Source organism: Prenolepis imparis, unplaced genomic scaffold (assembly GCF_030444845.1).
Source record: "Prenolepis imparis isolate NDT839.2.m4 unplaced genomic scaffold, iyPreImpa1.0 SCAF_5, whole genome shotgun sequence".
In the NCBI taxonomy this organism is placed as follows: domain Eukaryota; kingdom Metazoa; phylum Arthropoda; class Insecta; order Hymenoptera; family Formicidae; genus Prenolepis; species Prenolepis imparis.
In genome coordinates, this window is record NW_028141163.1 from 16,778,879 (window position 1) to 16,802,294 (window position 23,416).

A 23,416-nucleotide genomic window follows, 5' to 3' on the forward strand; every position below is an offset into this window, starting at 1 on the left:
ATGACAAATTCGGATCTCAAGGTATTTTATGCGAATCCAAATCATTGTAAAACGAAAATCGTTTTACTTGATTTACATGAATTCGCATTATTGGTCTCATTAAAGTTTGAGCACACTCTCTATACTTTAGAAATTAAAATCTAAGATTCCCGAAATTATTGCATTAAAGTCTCTCGTTATAATAAAAAATATTAGGAAAATAACGGCGCGCCATTCGTAATATATTCTGTTATTTACAATAGAACCTCGATGTAAAGAAATATCTATATACTAAACTGTCTTCCGCTGCAAAAGAATATTTCACAGGTAGCACAATAAACAGTACTAGAATATTATAAATTTAAAAGAACCCTAGTTTTACTGATGCTAATCAAATTTATACAATAACTCACAATCAGATAATAATATGTAAAATGATGACATTAATGCGTATCTCTATAATAAAGGAATAAGTGGTATGTTATCAAAGTAAGTCAATAAAAATCTTTCGAATCGAGAAAAGAATCGACAAAAATTATTAACACAGCCATCTAAATCTAAATTATACATCTGATCTTCACCATGATTTTAATCTGATTTTCATCAAAATTGCCTTAAGGACAATACAAAGAAAGATTCAAATTTAAAATAAGATCATTTATCTAATTGTAAGGTGCGCGAAAACTTTATTCCATTGATATCTATACGCTGAGAGAATTTTCTCTTAGAATTTACCCTGAAAATCATGGTAATCGTGGGATAATATAGTATGGAAAAAATTTTATAAGAAATTCTCTGATTAATATTTATCACAATAAAAATAATAATATCTATCACAATAAAATATGTTTGATTATATAATTTTACTAAACTGCATAGTAAAATTAATGAAACATGTTTTATATTTTATTGTGACAGATATTATTATTTTTATTGTGATAAATATTAATCAGACCATATTGTCCCACGATTACCATGATATTCAGGGTAAATTCTAAGAGAAAATTCTCTCTGTGTATGTATTTCATAGTACTACTCAAACGAATATTTTTGCGTAACACTTAAGATACTTTCGCTCTTATCTTCATTCAATTGACGACGTTTTTTTCACTTTTACTCGCGCAAATCAATGCACCCGGTACTGCATATTCGTGTGCATGGCACAATCGGGTGCGACGTATCATTCACTGATAGGGTTAAAGGCAGAACTGGGTTACTGGATTTTTATATATCGCGGCGACATATATGGCGCAACTCACCAACGTCATGCATTCGAGAACATTTATACTGTGTGTGTGTGTGTGTGTGTGTGTGTGTATGCGTGTGTACACATATTCGTACGTATATTCAGCGCTTGTAGCCGCTATTTGCGTCGTGTCGGGTCGCGCGCTTTGCGATCTATTATGTATCAACCTCAGATGCGTGTATATCACCCGTGGGTTACAGGACAATGATAGATCAATGCGACACGCGCGGATTAATGGGCCGCACGGTTATACGGCATATTGTACACACCGGGAACCGCTATCTGTGTGCCCGCTCGTATTTTCCCCTCTGCCGCTGCTCTTCCTGTTATCGCGAAATGCATGATACGTATTATATCGCGCGACCGATGACGTATGGATAAAAAAAAAACGAGAATTCTTTGAAATTTCGTTCTATTAAATTTTATTCTATTACATCGAGAACGTGTTAACCTGAGGGAGAGCGTGATTAAAAAAAAGGCACATTTTCAATGCAGAATAAAAATAATCTAATTTAAATAGTAGGTTTAAATAAGACGTTATTTGAAAATTTTCCATGGAAGAATAATAGATACACCGAGAGAATTTTCTCTCAGAATTTACCCTGAAAATCATGATAATCGTGGGACAATATGGTATGAAAAGAATTTCTCTGATTAATATTTATCACAATAAAAATAATAATATCTATTACAAGAAAATATAAAATATGTTTGATTAATTTTACTATATAGTTAGTAAATTTTACTATATAGTTTCTTTCCATACTATATTGTCCCACGATTACCATGATTTTCAGGGTAAATTCTAAGAGAAAATTCTTTCTGTGTACAAGTACAGAGGATATATTTATTTGAAAGAATTGAATTGCAATAATTGAAATTATTTAAAAAAAAATATTATTGAACAATCACAAAAAACTTATTTAAAAGTGCTACTAGTATTATATGTGATTGAATAATTTTACATTGCTTATTATAAGTAGTAATTACTTTTTAATATCCGACAATTATAGAGTTATGATACAAATTTTCGCTTTGCGCACGCTGTTTACTCCTCGTTAATTTCCGTAAGCGAAAGCTCTGTTTGCTGCAAAGAGCTCATGTGTACTTAAAAAAATTACAGAGAAACCCGCCTTGTGGTCTGCGGAATGTCCCGAGAGCGTTTAGAGAAGGCGCGAACGACCAAGACGGAAAAGCATGCTTTAGGTCGGTTTAACTTTAAAGAGGCAATTACACTGTCGTCGCACGGCCGGTTCTCTACTAAGCAGACACACGTGACCCGATTGGTTAGCCATCGAGTTTATACAGGTATACATGTCGTCTCCGAAGGAAAAAAAAAATCTGCTTTCGCGCACCGCCGGAAATGTCGTTTCTGTGCTCGGCCTGCGAGAGTGACTCTCGCAGGTTCGTCGACCTGCACTTTCTGTCGATTTGTACGAAGTTAACGAATAATTACGCGAACGAATATTTTATAATTCCTGTCTCGAAAAAATAGATGACATACTTTAAGAAATAAAGTTTCTGCTATTTCTGTAGTAAGTAAATCAAGCAATTATTTAAATTAATGTGTTAAAAAAATATTTTTTCCATCAATTATCATTCATTTTCTTTAAATGAAAGAAAATCTCGTAACAATCTAAATTGTACGCGAAACTATTTTTCTAGTCTTAAGTTCAAAGCAAAAAGAAGTTTGCAGTATTATCAGCTTTAAAAACTAAAACGCTTTTCAACTAAACTGTACACGTATTTTGCGAGCAACGTGTCAACTGATGCATAAAACTTGTTGATGCTCCGTAAGATAAACAGCAAATGCGAGATTAATGGACTAATCGAGTCACTCGATCGAGTCTCGGCTTCAACTGCCTGTCAATGCGAAGTGCTTTTCAACAAGACAACGAGAAGCTGAAGGAGCGAGAGAACCGTAAAATCGATTATGCGACCATCTTATTTATATACGTGCTATATTGTATGCATTATATTTTTCAATCCTTTCTTTTTGCCACGATGCTTTGTTAATATTTACAATATATATCTTTATTTATATAGAGCATAAATATTAATTAAAAATCTGATTATGGAATAAAAATGCAATGAAAAAAATATATTTATGTAACAATAATTAGAAAAAAATTCAGAGACTTTTATTCGCGAAAAATTCGCGAAACGCCATACGGGTTCCACTCTCCTCCTTTCTTTTCTCGCTACTCTCTGGCCCTTTCTCTTCCCGTCCCGACCCCTTCACGCGCCGCATGGACCATACGTGGGCGCATCTGCATAATCATACGTAAATTGCACGAGACATCGCGCGCGGTAATATATTGCGGCCGGTCGACGCGACGTACGGCGTTCATATGCAGAGGATATGTGCACAGCTCGGTGCAGATCGGTCGGCGCAATATGCGTATATGTACGTGCGTGCGTACGTCGTGCAACGGTTGTACCGTTGCGACCGGTTAATTTAATTAGAGGATATATGGAAGAGGATACGAGAGAGATAGAGAGAGAGAACAAGGTGCGAGAAGGGCGAGCGCTAGTTATAGGACCTAGACTAGTAACGATAGTATCTTTAAGATTGAGATCCATTTACATCGCGATTCTTCGTACTTACGTAAAGTATATGTTTACGCGATTTATTGATATATGTATGTATACAGAGAGAATTTTCTCTTTTGTTAGAATTTACCCTGAAAATCATGGTATGTCATACGTCGACTTGACATATAGGTACGTCGAAAAATTTCTATGTTTCGATGAATAAAAAAAATCGATACCTCGGAAACTATAATAGTTAGAGTCATGCGGTTTTCACGCGTTTTTTCTTGTCTTAACGAGTACGATTCAGAACTCTAACGTCTTTCACCAGAACTTGATATTTTAAAAATATCTTCAATATTGAAAGTATGTTTTTTTATCTCTCTAAAAATTGCAAAACTCTTTCAAAAAATAATCAGAAACTATAAAACTATTAAAACAATTTAAATTTACTCACCTCACGGTTGCTCTTTTGTTGCCCGATGTCTCCACGAGCCTCCTCCTCGTAGAAGTTTCGAAACACTTGCGTTACTTTTTTTCGTTCGCGACGCGCGGCGACGCCCGGGTTTTAGCTATCACAATCTTCGACGCGTTTCGGTAAAACGCGAGACTCGCGAGAGTTTATTCGCGCGCGAATAAAACCGAAGCTCCATTTTCGCGTCGCCGCTTTCTCCAAGATCCACTTTTCGCAGGGGCTTATCGAACGAAGATGATCAAGAGAGCGACTTCGTCGCGACGCACTGAAGTCGCCGAAGGATGCAGCGAGATAAACATTGAGCGCGATTCACGATCGACGAGATCAATTTCACGTGTGCGATCGCGATTACGATGTCAATACGTGCGACGCGATCGGATTTATATCTCTCGCGGACCGGCAAGAAGCGCGCGACCGTTCATCACGAAGAATCGAAGAAGAGCACTGGAGGTGGAGCTAGGCTGGCACTGCCAGGTTCGGAACGCGCAACGATACGTCGCGCCGAATCGTAGTGGTGGGGCATTGTAGGGATCGCGACGTGGGAGCTCGGCGAATCACGTCGCGACTACATATCCCCACCAGGTCGTAGTGACGGGAGTATGTAGTCGCGACGTGATTCGCTGAACCTCGCACGTACGTTGCGTCGCGAGCCCTACAATGCCCCACCACTACGACTTGTCGCGACGTGTCGTTGGTCGTTGCGCGTTCCGAACCTGGCAGTGCCAATACGTGCGAGGTCGTAGTGGTGGGGGTATGTAGTCGCGACGTGATTCGCCGAGCTCCCACGTCGCGATCCCTACAATGCCCCACCACTACGGCTCGGCGCGACGTATCGTTGCGCGTTCCAAACCTGGCAGTGCCAGTCTAGCTCCACCTCCAATGCTCTTCTTCGATTCTTCGTGATTAACGGTCGCGCGCTTCTTGCCGGTCCGCCAAAGGACGAGTGTATTAATTAGCGTCTTTGGCGGTTAATTGTCGTATAAATCCGATCGCGTCGCACGTACCGACATCGTAATCGCGCTCAATGTTCGTCTCGCTGCATCCTTCGGCGACTTCAGTGCGTCGCGGCCAAGTCGCTCTCTTGATCATCTTCGTTCGATAAGCCCCTGCGAAAAGTGGGTCTTGGAAAAAGCGGCGACGCGAAAATGGAGCTTCGGTTTTATTCGCGCGCGAATAAGCTCTCGCGAGTCTCGCGTTTTACCGAAACGCGTTGAAGATTGTGATAGCTAATAAAACCCGGGCGTCGCCGCGCGTCGCGAACGAAAAAAAATAACGCGAGTGCAAGTGTTTCGAAACTTGTACGAGAAGGAGGCCCCCGGGGAGGCATCGGGCAACAAAGGAGCAACCGTGAGGTGAATAAATTTAAATTGTTTAGTAGTTACATAGTTCCTGATTATTATTTGAAAGAGTTTTGCAATTTTTATATAGAGATAAAAAAACATACTTTCAATATCGAAGATATTTTAGAAATATCTATTGAAGGTACGTTTATTTATCTAAAAATTGCAGAACTCTTTCAAAAAATAATCAGGAACTATATAACTATTTAAAAGAACCTTACTCTGCTCAAAACTATTAGAACTCGATGTGTAAAAAAATGTGAAGTTGGCACCCCTATTTTTTGAAACTGATTTTCGTTATCGTAATGACCGGAACTATTTCTAAAAATTATCAAGAACTCTTCCTATGGTTCTAAATAACTCAGAACTCTTAACAGAACTATGATAGCATAACTAATAATAGGGGTGCCAACTTCACACATCCAATACTTAGGAAGTTTGTACCAATATTTATGCAGAGAACTGTGTTCCCTTTTTTATTTTTCTATTTATGAAAAATATAAATAGATACAAATATAATAAAAATATAATGAAAATATAAATATAATATAAATAGCTTTTTTACTTAAAACAAGTTTATGTAATTATTATGACATTTCGTAATCATATATTTGTTTTATTATTAAACTTTGAAAATTATTTCACATTTTCGTGCGATAAATGCTTACATGTTACAATTATTCGATATCATTGAATGATTACTTGTATTCATTAAATATTCTAAAATAGCAATTGAATTTCTTTTTAATTCCATTACCAGTGAAAGTGCGAGAGGAAGGAAAAGCGACAGTTGAATGCGCGAGTCTTTTCAATTTGTCCATTGATCGACGCTCTCTCTCTTTTTTTCTTTCTTTCTTGCACGCATGTGAGAAGAGTCGAGTACCAGGTGACGCGAATGTATCGTCTGATAACGCGGCAACGAGACTCTCTTGCATGGCGAATTTTGCCAGTGAAGCAAAAATGCGACCTGACATTCTAAGTAGCAGTGTCTCGAGAATTATTTACTAATTGTACCAGATTTTTATATCACAGTCATTTTTTCTTTATTTCGATTATGAACGATCGCGAGTGACAATTAAACGAGATGTCTCGAATATTTTGAATATAATTCTTTCCACCTTCAAATGTGAATACATGTAAAATAAATTTAGATTTCTAAAATCAAACATTGCATAACCTAACAATATGTGTATATTTTAATATAATAGAATATATTTCATCGAATATATACATATAATTGACTTATAAAAATACATTCAGGTACTTTCTCGTAATAAATGTATAAATTAAATAATATAGTATAAAAATATGACTTTAATAAATTTAAAATCATTAAAGTGAAGTCGTCAGTGATAAATAAAATTATAAATGTTTATTACTAATTCGACCAGTCTGGCCAGTCCGGTCGAATTAGTAATAAACATTTATAATTTAATAAATTTACCGACTTGCATAATAAAATAGCTACAGTATTTTTGCAGCAACACACACTGGTTATTTCTGTCATTAATACACAAATGTAGCTTTTTCTCTCTAATTGATTTAATAAAATAAAAATTTATATTTGTGGTCCGTGTTCCTTTTTCAACAAGCCGTTCAATTAACGATAAATTTACGATAACTGCCAGGGCTTCATTCCGCTTAAAAAGCGAGGCGATCGATGACGCTCATGCTATAAATCGAGAAAAAAGATGTTTTCGGTAGAGACGTAACCGGCCGACAGATAAATATTTTATTACTCAAACGATTTATTACATTTTGCCGGGACGCACCGAGGCGGGAACGGAAAAATTCTCGTTACACTAGAAAATGAAATAACTGGCTCGCGTAATTAAATGTTGATTCGGTAGCCCGTGACCGTTCATTTAGCAAATTCGACTGGAATTTTTCTATGTAAAAATTGAAAAAAAAAATTTTTTTTTTTCGTTCAGTCAATATTGTAAGAGCATTTCTACCTACAACTGATATTTTTTAATGATATGAAAGAGGATAGTAGTTTCTCTCATGCATTTAAAAAAAAACAGTATTTAGATATGATTGCTATAATCTAGAAAAGTAACTACAACAATCTTTTTACTTGAAACTGATTATCTTATGTACATATAATCAGTGACATGTAAAAAGCATCAATAAATTATTGTATTATATATTAATTATATGATATGCGCAAAGAGCAAAGCTTTCTTTCGATTTTAAAAATAATTACATAAATAAATATAACAAAAATAACTATTAAATTTTCAGAAAATAACTAATTAAAAATGAATCTGCATAATCTTTTATCTCGTTACGAATAAATATTGTCTTTTTAAAGCAATGCACGTAGAAAAGTTGTCGTTTTCAAAATTTTGAAAAGAAAAATTGTTTATAGGTATACAAAAAATGACTTAAGCATTCGATTACATTATCCAAATTAAATATCGATGACTGCATAAAATAACCGCTTAGTGTACTGTACCGGAAAAACAAAATGCAAAATATACGAAAGTACCTACACACTGTGGAACAGTTACCTGCGCCAATGCACACGCGTTACTTACGGCCCATATAGTGCACCCACGCTCGTCGCATCGTTCGTAAATGCGTGTGCGCAAACGCGTGTAAACACACCGCGATCGTACGCACGCGAATCGTTTGAATAATGCGACGCGCAATTACCGGCAACGCGACCGAACGGGACGGTGTGATTCGTTTTTCCTTCCTGTATATCATTCGCGGTTATTTAAGCTCCGTGTGATAACATCCGCGTTTACTTTGCACACGTTTATAACTAAATTACGCGCGGAATTATTCGTCGAAACGGATAAAGAGATAAAATATATAACGGTAAATAAATTACTTTACACTGAGAGAATTTTCTCTTAGCATTTACCCTGAAAATCATGGTAATTGTGGGACAATGTGGTATGGAAAGAATTTTATGGGAATTTCTCTGATTAATATTTATCACAATAAAAATAATATCTATCACAGTAAAAAATATGTTTGATTAATTTTACTAAACTGCATAGTAAAATTAATCAAACATATTTAATATTTTATTGTAATAGATAATATTATTATTTTTATTGTGATAAATATTAATCAGAGAAATTCTTTTCATACCATATTGTCCCACGATTACCATGATTTTCAGGATAAATTCTAAGAGAAAATTCTCTCTGTATAATAGTGATATATTTGCGTCTATATATGTCGCATCTTGATTGTAACTGTCGTATAATTAAATCAAACTTCATTCAAATAAAGTTACTCTCAAGAATAGATTTTAATGCTCTAATTATTAACTTTGCTATCAGTATAATTTTAGTATATCTATATTAAATTTTAATATCTATTTCTTTCTTTTCTATATACTCTTTTTATTTAACGGATGCTAAAAATTCTACTCTACGTCTCACTGATACTTCAATGTGATGCTTCATAATATATCTGTGTGATAAATTTGAATTTCCGTCCTCGAAGAGTAGAAGAATATACATCTGATTTAATATCTAAATGTAGACCACTAAATTTTATTTTAAATCTTCTATTATAGAAATCAGGAATAATTTATTAGTCTGTATATATTTGTAACTCTATTTTATTCTTTCAAAAATTTAAGTAATTTTAAAGATTTATTAAATTAATCGAGAAATAAGCGGATAATGACTCGGGTGAAGTTTCGATACCTAGAGACTAGCAGCTACTTTGGCTTAAACGGAAGCAGTAAATTAGTCAGAGGACACACAGAGATCTTCTATTAATATTCCAGACCTCCTCACCTCCCCTTTCCAGTTTGTCTCCAGTTATATCGCGCGAATTCGTCGAGTGTCCATTAAATCCGGACGAAACTCCTTGCTTTCGTATACGTCGTTTTCGACAAGCGAAAAGGGGAGATTTCTGGTCTTCTCACGGGTAATTCCAGATCGGATATGATCATACCCGGTAGTTAGTATACGTACAGTTATCATATAGCTTGTTCGCGGAAATTATTTTCTAAGTATATCAATCTATTATTATTGTTTGAAAAAAAAATTAATTGTATATTGCGTTGTTAATAATAAATTTATAAAAATTACATTGATAAAAAACAGATAGCTTGTCTTCTTATTTTCAGATTAGAAATTGCGGCTACCCTAACTAAAAAAATCAAGGCAAATTTTCAAATTTTTTTAATTTTAGGTATTTAGATTTTTTTTCATTATAATGTGCTTGAAATATATTATAAGTATATGTTTCTGAATAAAATTAATATGAAAATTGTCATTATTTTGATATTTTTTTTAATATCCAAGGTATATTGGATCTAAAAAATTAAACATTAAAATTAAAATTAAGATGATTAAATCGCACATTACAAAGTTTCATTTTGTACTTCTATTCAAATATATTATAACAACGCAGCTATACGTGTATCAAGTATAAATAACCTGACCTGCAATCTGAAAGAAAATGGAATTTGCACTTTTTCTAAAAAACAAACTCTTCTATATATCTCACCGAGGATTAGAGAAACGCGATAAATGCACGCAAGCAAGATAGTTAATTGCGCCAGTGTTAGATTCGCGAAGACCATTCGGAATTTAACGTTCCATCGTCGAATACGCGATGCGTGAAGATTGCGCAATACTATAATAATTACACCGATCTTCGATCGTGCATGTAGCCGTCAAATTCTTTTCGTACCTAAGCATACACATATACACGCACACGTGCGTGCGCGTTATTTCATAGCGCTCCAGTGCACGAAATGGCAAATAAATATCGTGCATACAATGCGGAAATAATCGATGCATGCAGGATGCCCGCGAAATACGCGCGACTATATTATCGCATCCGGATCTCTATGTGTACGGAAATTAATGAAACTTGTGCTGCAGACTTCCAACTGTCTCACGAGGAGCGTTGTAACTTCAGAGGAACTTGGCAATTTTTTCACATTAACCATTGGAAACCAACTATATAACCGTTTTTCTCCTTTCGAAAAAAGGAAAAGTATTTAATTAAAATCTAATTAATTAATTGTAATATTTTTTCCCGTTCGATTTAAAATCTTAAGTCGAAGATATATATGTATATGCCATATCAAAATAATGTAGACAAATTGGCATTTATACAAAAGTATACAAATCATCATTTTTACTCTAATATATTCTGTGTAATAAATAATTAGAACATAACTATATATTATGTTAGATATAAATTATCAATCATTTTAATTAATAATAATTAATGAAGTTATTAATTTTATTTGTAATTATTAATTATTCAAATAATTGTAATGGCAAAATATAAAGACAGATTGAATAAGGTATCATTTCGAAATCTTTAACTAAAATAAAGAAATACGAGAGAATATTTAAGAATTTACAAATTTAACTATAAATGAAACTTAATTTTAGATTTAATTGATCAATTATTAATATAAAAAATTAAACTGCGATAAACGCATCGCAATAAATTCCATGTTAGAAATCCTCAAAATTTATAAGCTTTAGGCACCGAAAAATTATCATTTGTCCCTACCGGCCTGTCCATTTCTGCCCCAAGACATGAACAGACTGCGCCGGGACACGCTAATATCGCAGATGCACGAGATGGAGGTTCTTAGTCACCGCGGGACATTATGGTAATGCACGCGTGGTTGCGCAACACGGTAATGCGGTTACGATTCATTAAGCCGCGCTCACAGGTGGTGGCGACGAAGGCAAGCTGAGAGGAAAAAGCGCGAGTCTTGTCCGACACGGGATCCGTCGAGCGAAACGACGACGCTCTTTCTCTCCCTCTCCCTACATGGCAGTTCTTCCGACAGGATAATTCGTCCTTTTCCTTTCTAGCGCATCGAGTTAAGCTTGAATCTCGAGCAAACCGTCTCCCGGGGAAATGCGCGCGATTCGTAATGCACCGCGTTGGCAACGTAACGCAATGATTCATACGCGGAAAGAGATCCGCCTCGTTGGAGCGAAGCGCGAGAAAGGCTATCGGTACAGAAATCCCGACAGGAATTTACGCCATGTGCGTCTGGCGAAGAACTGTCTGTCTGCGAAGATATCTACTCGTTTGTTCAGTACCAGTGTTGAACCATTAAAAGAAAGATTTTTGGAGACTTTTATCGTAAAAAAAACAGGGTCACTCTCATCATTTCTTGAGCATATCCTGATCATCCGACCGACGTGACTTCGGCAAGCTTCGAAATGATAATTTCTGAAAGGCAAACAAGGCTTCACAGACCCGTAAAAAAGCGAGTGGTTCTGTGAGTACTTTTCTTATAATAATTCAACACTATACTTCAATATTCGCGATGATATCCAAAATAAATCATGATGTACGACACTTAAGATGCACTACGCGTAAAATAATAGTTTGTGCTAATATTTGCTAAAAATGATTCATATTTATTCTCACATCATATGATTGAAGAAAAAGATTGTTATAATATATTAATTAATAATTTATTCAAATAATTATAGCGATAAGATAATATTTTTTTGGATAAATTTTTTTGCACCGAGAGTTAAAATTTTTTTTTATAATTTTAAATAAAACTTAACTTTAGCTTTAATTTTGACTATACTACGCGGAAAATTAAATGTGCGACAACAAAGATAATTAGTTATATAAATCTCTCATTAATGAATCATTTACTTATTCAAACTCATTCAAGAATATATACGGCTGAAGAATAGTTGTGACATAATGCTCGGTTAAATATTGTAAGATAAAGATGAAATTGTTTTGCTATTGGATGCTGGGAAAAACACACGGACGTAACTTTGATGAGACGTTGATTCATCGTCTGCAATAAGGAAGTAAACCGCGCGATCCTTATACATAGAAGGATCTCGTACTCATCGCGAAACCGCTAAAACCGCAAAGCAGAGGGTAATGGCGCTTGTCTGAGGGGCAGCACAATCAAGGACGTCGCTAATTTCAGGCGAATACACCATTGATTAACTTCTTCATGATTAAATGATTAAATTCCATATTTCATTAAATCACGTGTAATATCTATGTATTTATAATGACGTAGATTTTCTTTCGATCTTTATCATCCATAAAATATGAATGAGAGTACCATGAAGAGAATTAGATAAAAACTTTATATTCTATAATAACAATTTAAATTTTCTATAAATTTTAAGCGATTGCAGCATCTTATAATAAATATACCCATTTTGTAATAAGATATCAAAATAATAAGTAATATTCCATGAGTTTGTGCGTATTTTTGTGACAATAAATCGGTGGACGGTTATACATGTTCTAAGATGAAAATATATTAAATCGGTCTGTTTAAACTTGTTTAAGCCCTATCAATTTCGAGGCAATGGATTTATAGAAAAAATATATGAGATTATATTTATAACAGTCTTATTAACTTCACTTTTTTCCATTTTTAAAAAATTAAATATAACTATATATAAAAATAAATGATAAATTCAAGCAATTTATAAGATAAACTAATATAGAATTTTATATTGCTGCATCCGTTATAATCGATATAATTTTCACAAATCCAAATATCTCGAAATTAAAAATACATCAAAATAATATAAATAAGAAATAATCTAACAACTCACCGGTACGATGCGCAACGGCGGAGTTGTAGTGTACACAACGTTGATCTGCAAAATACAAGTATATCCAAATTATATATACAAAGCGCAGAGTTAAAATAATTAACATTTCAAAAAATAATTATATTATGCAATTGAATTTTTCATTTGTCTCCTTGCAACATATATTTAATTAAAAAGTTTCATAATCCTCGAAAAGAAAATTTTTTCTATATTAATTTTTATAAAATAGATAAGAAATTTAAGAAATTCACTTCTTATATTATGATTTATTTAAATAATTATAAATCTTAAACAATGTTAGAATTATATGTATATATATAGCTTTATAAAAATATGAATTATCACACTGAGAGAATTTTCTCTTAGAATTTACCCTGAAAATCATGGTAATTATGAGACAATATGGTATAGAAAGAATTTTATGAGTTTCTCTGATTAATATTTATCACAATAAAAATAATAATATCTATCACAATAAAATATAAAAGATGTTTGATTAATTTTACTATCATAGTAAAATTAATCAAACGTGTTTTATATTTTATTGTGATAAATATTATTATTTTTATTGTGATAAATATTAATTTATCACAACATAAATATTAAATTCTAAGAGAAAATTTTCTCCGCGCAAATTAATTCGTTTACTTAAATTCAGCATTTAGAAAACAGGTCCGAAAATTAAAAACAATTGTCTTACGTAAAAGATATTATTATTTTTGTGATAAATATTAATCAGAGAAATTCTCATAAAATTCTTTCCATTCGATATTGTCTCACAATTATCATGATTTTTAGGGTCAAAAAAATTCTAAGAGAAAAATCTCTCTCTGTGATAAATACTTTATCAGTGTTTCAAGTATTTTTCGATATAAAATCTATTGGACTATTCTATTTGCAATACACAATGTACAATAAATTATCGCAGAGATAAAAAAGCAATTCATTAAAAAAAAAAAAATAACAATAAACAATAAATAGGTTATAAATTGTATGCTTACTCCATGATTGTTCTGTCGTAACCCGATGCCACCCCGGGCTTCCTCCTCTCTTGTTCATCTTTTGCTGCTTGATCATGCGACACTTCAACACCCACTCGCGAAAACACACATAATTATATTCACACGCGCAGTAATCAACAGAATACGACGATCACGCGGCACTTAGTATTATACTTTCCATGTTAATCGCACGCGACACCACTTTATTACATTACGACAGGAGAATAAGGCGAAAACTACGTATCGAATGAAACTAGTCACACAACACTCGAAAATTGTGCGGTTAGGTTAGGCTAGCTTCACACTCCAACTCGTCATAGCAATGTTAACGAATAATACAGACTTACATTTTAGGACAACTTTTCTCTCTCGTATTAAACGAATAAATTAAAGTTAAAAATAAATATCCACAAATTTTCGAGAATACTTTGTCATTTCGTCGATCGTTTTTATGACGAATATATGATATAGAATAAAACTCGCGAAATATGCATTTTGACAAATTACAATGTACACGCGCCAATTTTAAAACACGCGGATAATATAAATTAAAATACAAGATCAATAACGACTACGCTTATTAATTAAACGCGTTGCGTCACTGCTCGATCCATTCCGCATCTGCATAACTTCGTTAATGATGAAAAAATTCGACAATGGCAATCTCATTCTACTATCGCGCAATATTATACGAGTTAATTAGCTAATAAAGATGCAATATATCTAAAAATATACAATCAAAAATCAGAGTATTGCGTGCGCAATACATTTCGAAATCATTGTATCATAAACAATCGATATAATGTATGTATATGTATGTGTAGGTATACGAATATCATAGTATTGTTAAATTATTCGATTTTGTGATTTGTGTCTTATTCCGCGTTTTCGATTCGAAAGTCAGCAAATTGTATTTAAATTGACAAAACATTCCAAGCATAGTACGAGATATATCCAGACAAGTATTAAAGAAATAATTATCGTGCTAAATATTGAAATGAAAAAAGTAACCTAACCTAACCTCCTAACCTCTTGTCGACACGTTTACGAATCGCGTCAATCGCAAGAATCAATTAGTCGTGCAGGCTCTAATAATCTCCATCAGTTAATAATGAAGATGATTGCGATTCTTTCTAGTATTCGTGATTGCGATTTCAGAAGATGCGATGATACACGAAGCGATTCACGCCGCTGCCTGCTAGCTCGAGTCTCGTGACGCGACTGACTACGAGGTTACGAAGGATAAATAATAGAGCGCGATGCGCCGCGTTATTGTTTACATGCCGTAAGAAGCATTGAATACTGTGTGGCAGTTAATATGCACACATTTTTGCCACATACAAGACACATTATTTTACGTACTATAAAATACATTCACGGGAAATATTGTTTTTTTGAATTTTATATAAAAATAAGTAATGTATCACGACGATTTTTAATACTTTAATCACTAGATCCTGCGATTTATATATTTTCGCGCAATCTAAAAATTCTTTAATTTTATTAATAATTAAATCTACTAAAATACACGATATCGCGATAGATATTCAAAGACTATACTCGCGATTAATTTTTATCATTATTATAATTATCATCTTGTATCATTAAGTAATTTCTGCAATTAATATGCTCATAACAGTGTCGATAGAAAATTATATGTAATTATAATTTATTGTTTCATTCTAATATTTGAAAAATAAAGTTATTTCTTTACTGCTTAGATTCAAATATATCTCGTATCATGCTTTGTTATTTTTATCGTTTAGATAATTTGCCTATTTTCGAGAGAACGGAGTAATAAATACATATATCAACAAATCGAATAATTCAAATAATGGAAAATCATTATATATTATAAATATATCATGCTTTCCATTATTGAAATATGTGTTTATTAATAATTATTTTGAACTGTATATATCATACATGCAATACTGAATTTTAATTGTATAATTTTCGGATGAGATATATCGTATCTTACATAATCATTAATTATTAATTAGACTCGCTTAATATCGTGTAATATAAAAATGAGTCGTCAATATATGTATAATCCTTAAATTTTTCAGTCATTAATAAAGCGTCACTATACGGGATGATTCTGGCCATGTAATTCGATTAATTAATAAGTACATTGTTAATTTAATATTTTTCTATTTGTTAATATAAATTTGAAATTTGTACATCGTAATTTGTCATTGTTTCATTTTTCAAAACGTGTATCTCATAACATTTATTCGATCGAAATTTATTACGTGAGTAGTTGACAAACTTAGCTATTTTAACTTAATTATATTGCAATCTTTATCTTTAAGTTTTACATTTATATATTTATTTGTATATTATAATATAAAATAATAAAATTGTCCTAAAATACTGTACTATTAGCTAGCAACAAAGATACCATTGACAAGTTAAAGTGTGAATCTGGTTGCACAATTTTCGAGTGCCAAATGGATCGTAGTTTCATTTGATGCGTAATTTTGTTTGTCACGTTATTCTCCCGACATAATAAATAAAATGTATGTCACATGCGATAACGTACAATATAAAGTGCCACATGATCCTCGTATTCTATTGATTAGTATGCACCTGCTCGTAATTAATTGTGTTTTCGCGAGTGAGTGTTGTATGAGTGCTATGAAGGAGCAGAGAAGGATGGAAAAGAGAAGAAAAGATTCGAAAAAAGCATCGAGCGACGATGGAGCAATTGTGGAATGAGTAATTTATAACGTACTTAATTTATTATTTGTTACTCTTGTAAAGTTAATTGCTCGTTTATCTCATTATAGCGATAATCATTTTGCATTATTGTGCAATGTGCATATAAAATATTCTAAGTTTTATTTGTTGGAAAATACTTAATCTTTAAAAAACATTTGAGCTGAAACATTTAAAAATTAATATTAATATAATAATTAATATATATAAATTTATATAAAGAGATATCAATTATTCCAACATTGTTTAAGATTTTTTTTTACATAATTTATAAAAAAATTTATTATTTAAATATTTTATATAAGTTAATATAGAAAAAATTTCTTTCGAGGCTTATGCAATTCTTTTATTAAATATCTGTTTAAAGAACGAATATGAAAAATTCAAAGAATAATTATTTTTTATAATATTAATTATTTTTAACACTACTCTCTCTCTATATATATGTATATAATTTGGATATATTTATATTTTATAGATCAACGTTATATATTATAACTCCGCTCTTGCGCATTGTATCGGGGTTTAAAATTATTTTTTATTTTAATAATTTCGAGATAGGTAATCAAAGTTTTATTTTGAAAATATTAATTTGTTTTACATTTTTGTTTCATATCTAAATTTATTATTTATTTACGTAATTATTACATTAAAAGAAAATTCAAGATAATAAGAGTATTTTAGATAACTTTAATCTCACACACATAAATCGCCTCGACATTGAGGGGTGCTAAAAACAGATTAGCATATAAATTTAGATTGTGAATACGAATAAGATAGCATTAAAAATCTGCGTTTTGGCCTCTATTTTTTTCTACGGTTAAATATTATACAAATTAATGCAGTTCAAGTAATGCGTATTGTCAACAATTTCTTCAATATGCGATATGTTTAACAAACATAAATATAACTGAAGACAGAAAATATTTATATATCACATATTTCAACTAATTTAGTCAATAAAGATGAGTCAATCATTAATAAATAAATACAATGTACGTAGTTTGATTATAAGTTTTTATAGCTAGTTTATATGTATCGATTTACCTACTCGTGTTTATATGCGAAATTATTCATCAACTCGAATTATTGCACGTGTTTTATGATAAAGAAACTTTCATTTCAACAAGCGTGCGACAAATCTCGCTCCTCTTTTGAGGGGATGGGCCCGCGGGAGAGCGACGCGACAAGCGGGAATCATTTATTGTGCGAGCTCGATTAATCCTCCACCATCGCCAATCTCGAGAACCGTCCGGCCAGCAATCGCTCGTCGGGGGTCACCGTGCGGTCACACAAGTGTATCCCAGGGGTGGAAAATTATGTTACGGTGTGTACCTGCAGCTGGGGATAACTTGCCGTATAAATGCGAGCCCCGCTCGCGGCATTAGTGAGCGACGACGACACGAGTTACGTATTTACTGCTTGTACGCCAACGCGTTACTCACGCGCGCGCGCAAAAGCAATCCCCCAATGTGGAATTCGTACGTGCGAGGGACAGGGCCATAATACAGTTCCCTTAAAATTGAATATACCGATAAAGAGAATACAGAAACAGCAATCTGAAACCGGACTTGTTGTCACAACAAAAGTGTGTGATGACAAAACGGTTTTAAATGTATACAAAAATATAGGGATTCGAGAAACAATTTTACATCAAATAAATTAATAAATAATAAAGAGAAAATTCAATATTTTTAAAAATTAACATTAATTAACTAAACGCTTAGAAAAATGCCAGGAATTTATACACTGAGAGAATTTTCCGTTAGAATTTACCCTAAAAATCATATGGTAATCGTCGGACAATATGGTATATATGGAAAGAATTTTATGAAAATTTCTTTGATTAATATTTATCACAATAAAAATAATAATATCTATCACAATAAAATATGAAACATTTGATTAATATTTTACTAAATTGCATAATAAAATTATTCAAACATATTTTATATTTTATTGTAATAGATATTATTATTTTTATCGTGATAAGTATTAATCAGAGAAATTCTCATAAAATTCTTTCTATACCATATTGTCCTACGATTACCATAATTTTCAGGGTATAAATTCTAAGAGAAAATTCTCTCTGTGTATGATTCGTTACATTGTGAAATAATTTCTTAAAGACAGGGAGAGAAAGAAAATAACTAAATAAATTATTTTTGACTGAAAGTAAGTTCTTAACGATAAATAGGGTTTAATGATGATTTAGACTTTCGACAAGGATAGGCAAATGCATGAGTCATTTGTATAACGAGTTACAATAGTCTGAAACGCGTGGGATTATTAATAGCTGAATTAGAGCGAAAACGAGTGGAAAAAGACGAGCGTATGGTCAGACCGCGAGGCGTCGAAAGATCATCGGAGGGCGACTTCAACGAAACGCGGCTGCGTGTCTCCTCGAATCGCGAATTCATGAAGAAGCAAACGACTGCGTATAAACGGATGGGAATGGCAGTAAGAGAAGGCGATATAACAACACGAGGCAGCACACACGACACAGCGCGTCAACGAGCTCGAGAAAACATATGAAGCGGGTGGCACGAAAGTCGCGACGACGGAAAAAGGAACGAGACGTCCCGTGAAAAAAGAAGGGGCGACAAGTGCGACGGCGAACAAAGTAGGGGTGGAATGAAGAGGAAAGAAACGACGGAGAAGTAAAAGGAGAAAGAGGGACGCGGTGTACAAAGAGCGCGTGCAAACGCGCCAATTACGAACTCGTCCGAGAACGGCCATTAAGAGTCGCAACAAACAAACGACCAGCAGCCTCCCTTTTTGTCGTCTTCCTGAAGAGCGCCCTTCCGCCCCCTTGCTGTCCCCCTTTCCGATCGCCCTAACGATCGTCGGTAGACGAGAATAAGGAATCATCGTCATCCCTTTTCGCCACCCTCTCCCAGCCCATCCCCTTCTTTAGCCCCCCGCGTTGTCATCCGCCTCTTTTCGCTCGCGAGTGGTTTCTTTGTCGAGATTCGCCTCGCCTTTGATCTCGGCGGGAGAGAACGACGCATCGACACGACACAACGTTGCCCCATCCGGTTCGACCGGATTTTCCAGGGGTCTCGGTGCGCGCGCGCAAATCAAATACCGATCGTACTGGGGGCCTTAAACAGCTTTCATCGCGCCTCGCATCGTGTCCCGCCACAATGTTACCGCGTCGACAATCGGCCACGCTGTGTTTTGCCCTCACAGCGCGGTAAATCACCGATAAACGAGAGATATGCAGCGAGCTGGAGCGAGATTCGTCATTTCGCCGATACGAGCTCTTTTACATAAAAATCAAAGTAAATCGTTTTTTTCTTTTTAGTCGCGAAAGGAATCGCTCTGGAATACGCGAAACAATGCACGAAGAAATAATTGGCGACTATATCAAATTACACTGGTAAATTAATAAATGGGAAAATGGGATGAGAGACACATCATTAATTTGCCGGAGAAAATGACAAACCGACATAAATGATTCAAAATTATATTCATCCTTTTCTCATCTAAAATTAATATGCTTCGATGATATACATATATGTATATATTGATATATGTTAAGAATAAATTTTATACATACTTAATTCCTCCTGCCCTAAATTTAATCTTATCGCTTCAATTCAAAATTATATTTAATATAACACGATTTATAATATATATTTAGTTAAAATTTTATTTTTATAAACTAAAAAAAAATTTTGCTTACATACATAAGCATTTAAAAGAAAATTAGATAATTTTATTAATAAGAGTAATATATAGCGATGTATTTCTTGGGGTAAATACGCTTATAGATCGGGCCCTTGGTCGGCCGTATATGTGTCGTTGATCAATTTACATGTATTCTAAGCATCTGCCCGGAACACATCGCTTCGTGCATGGTTCATCGATTGTTAATAACCGATTCGCTGGTAACTGATAATTATTTAATTAATAATTAATTATTTGCGGCTGTTAATGACGTGAGTGGCCCCGCGGCACATATCCCCGGGGGCACTCCGGGGTTAATTACCTCACAACGCTCAACCGACTGTGATATCAATGTAGTTTATGTTGGGAAACAGTTAAATAGTCATACGCATTTCCAATACGCGTAACTGTTGTATCGGAACGCCCGCGGGCTACAATTATCCTTATCTGAAAACTATGCATGAAATGTCTCGAGCTCTTCCGAGATCGCATTCCCTTTTTGTCCCTGTCGACAAGGATAAGGAGAGACTCGTTTCGCACATTTTATTAATATACGATTGAATTTTTAATTCTCAAAATATAAGTGGGACATTTTAATAAACATATGTAATTGTAAAATCGTCTGTCGAAGATGGAATGCATAGCAATTCTAATTCTTTTCCTAAATCAAAAGTTAATCAGATGTCTTTTCTTTGACACTTTTTAATTCGAATTTAAATATCATTAATGGTCATTAACTCAAATAACAATTTTGTTAATAAAATCGACATGTAAAAATATTAAATTATCTTTTATATCTCAGATATTATATATAGGATAGTATATTTTTCTTAAAGAAGAAAATCTGCTTGATTGAGGTACCTATATATAATAATAGGCAACGTGTTGATTCAATACATCGTAAATGTTCTTTTTATGTTCCGGAAGAAGGAGAACCCTCTTTTATAATAATGTTTGCAAATAAGAATGAATCTAAGAGAAAAAGAGATCGTTCTCACGGTATATCTATCTTGATCTTGATTTTTCTAGACGCGCACGGTTGATGCTTTTCAATTAAATTTTTATTTTCTCTTGGAATCATCAAAGCGTTTTTATCCTTCCATTAAAAGGATTTAATTGTCTCGTTTAATCGCTAGGCGTAGGTCACATACTTGTTGTAATATAATTCTTAATAATTTATTGTACATCCTGAACACATCTTCCGCGTTTCTTTATATTTTTTTCGCACAATCGATGTAACCTATTATATCGATCGATCATTGCGAATACTTTTCCGTATTTTATGATAAGAATCTTACCATCGTCTTAAACGTGTCAGAAAAGTATCGGAATCACGAACTGGGAATTGCATACATATTTTCGCTTTTTTTCTTTTCTTTCTCATCTGTGAATTTAAGACGATTTTACGCAAATAGATGGGCTTTTAGATTTTACGACGGTAATTACCGAGGTAAATACGATTTAAACGTCGTATACAAATAACGCTGCCCCGGTCTCGGAGATCATTTCGACTAGACGGAGAAGGGAAGTAAAGGCTTTAGAGACGTCGTCAGGTTGGACGTAAAATTGGGAACCGCTGCCAAGAAAAATATCCGCCCGCGCTCATTTACTCCGGTTTCATCTTCATTCGCGCGCCACTGAAAGATCTACGACGAAGACGTTTCGCCGCCTGGCAATGCGTAATAAACTACGGAACATCATTTTCTGCGAAGAACGCGCGAAAATCCAATATATACCAGGGTTTTAAAAATAATAGCGACAACGCGTTGTCGAGACGTGAAGTGAAACCGCAGTATCGATCTCATAATTTGGATAAAAGTTTTTAGAAACAGCGGTGTTTAATCACATAGTGACGTATAAAAAATATCAAAGAAATAATAAGTGTATCACGGATAATCAAGGAATATAAAAAGGGATGTGTCCCGATCATCTGTGTCGTAAAATAACAATTTATTTGCAATTCCTACACTGAGAGAATTTTCTCTTAAAATTTACCCTGAAAATCATGGTAATCGTGGGACAATTTATGAGAATTTCTCTGATTAATATTTATCACAATAAAAATAATATATCTATCACAATAAAACATGTTTGATTAATTTTACCAAACTGCATAGTAAAATTAATCAAACATATTTTATATTTTATTGTAATAGATATTATTATTTTTATTGTGATAAATATTAATCAGAGAAACTCTCATAAAATTCTTTCCATACCATATTGTCTCACGATTACCATGATTTTCAGGGTAAATTCTAAGAGAAAATTCTCTCTGTGTAAAGTTCTCGTTTCTCGCGGCGAGAATGAAAAGAGAAAGAGGAAGTTGGAGAGAGAGACGAGAGGGACAACAACCACGCGCGCGCAACCACGTGTGTCGCAATGTCCCTTAACGACTGACGGCTGCTGCAGAACCGGTCGACCTCGATACACCTCGGAGCTCGACTCTCTTGTTGCACGTACCAACGTTACACCGTCGAGCGATATATATCTATATATTTATATATCTATATATACCTATATATATAATATATATATATATATATATATGTGTGTATATACATATATGTGAACCTATTCCCGATTATACAATGTGCATCGTGCACGAGTTGCAATTTTGCACAATCGTCGAGATGCGGCCGTTCACGAAGTTAAAACTATACCGTGGAAAATCAGTTTCACCGTGCCTCGTTTTAAACAACGGGTCTCCCACGTTTTTGCGCGACAAAACCTCGCCTCGCCACAACACCCCGTTATTGTAACATCGCACTCTATTCCATTCTATACCTCAAATTCATCGATGCGTTCGATTCTTCAATAGATGCAAACGATTTTACAAAGAAACCATTTTGGATTTGCAAAACTCCTCTTTGTTCTTAAAATAGAGA

At 33.8% G+C, this 23,416-nt stretch overlaps 2 protein-coding genes across 13 annotated transcripts in view; one reads left to right on the forward strand and one right to left on the reverse strand.

The window, feature by feature from the left end:
* Scalloped (TEA domain transcription factor 1 homolog scalloped) overlaps positions 1-23,416 on the reverse strand; it is a 175,241-nt gene that overhangs the window by 78,393 nt on the left and 73,432 nt on the right. For 5 of the 12 annotated variants that reach the window (XM_083038132.1, XM_083038135.1, XM_083038133.1 and 2 more), the window contains one exon: positions 13,135-13,179. The exons of 5 other annotated variants lie outside the window; for them this stretch is intronic. In XM_083038132.1, coding sequence (XP_082894258.1) covers positions 13,135-13,179 — 45 coding nt within the window. Of the gene's footprint in view, positions 1-13,134; positions 13,180-14,135; positions 14,460-23,416 lie in introns of those variants that run through there. 2 more of the 12 variants (XM_083038131.1, XM_083038143.1) reach the window with 2 other exon arrangements.
* The window catches only part of LOC145936202 (uncharacterized), a 185,927-nt gene that overhangs the window by 59,476 nt on the left and 103,035 nt on the right, over positions 1-23,416 (forward strand). The gene's annotated exons all lie outside the window — the stretch shown is intronic.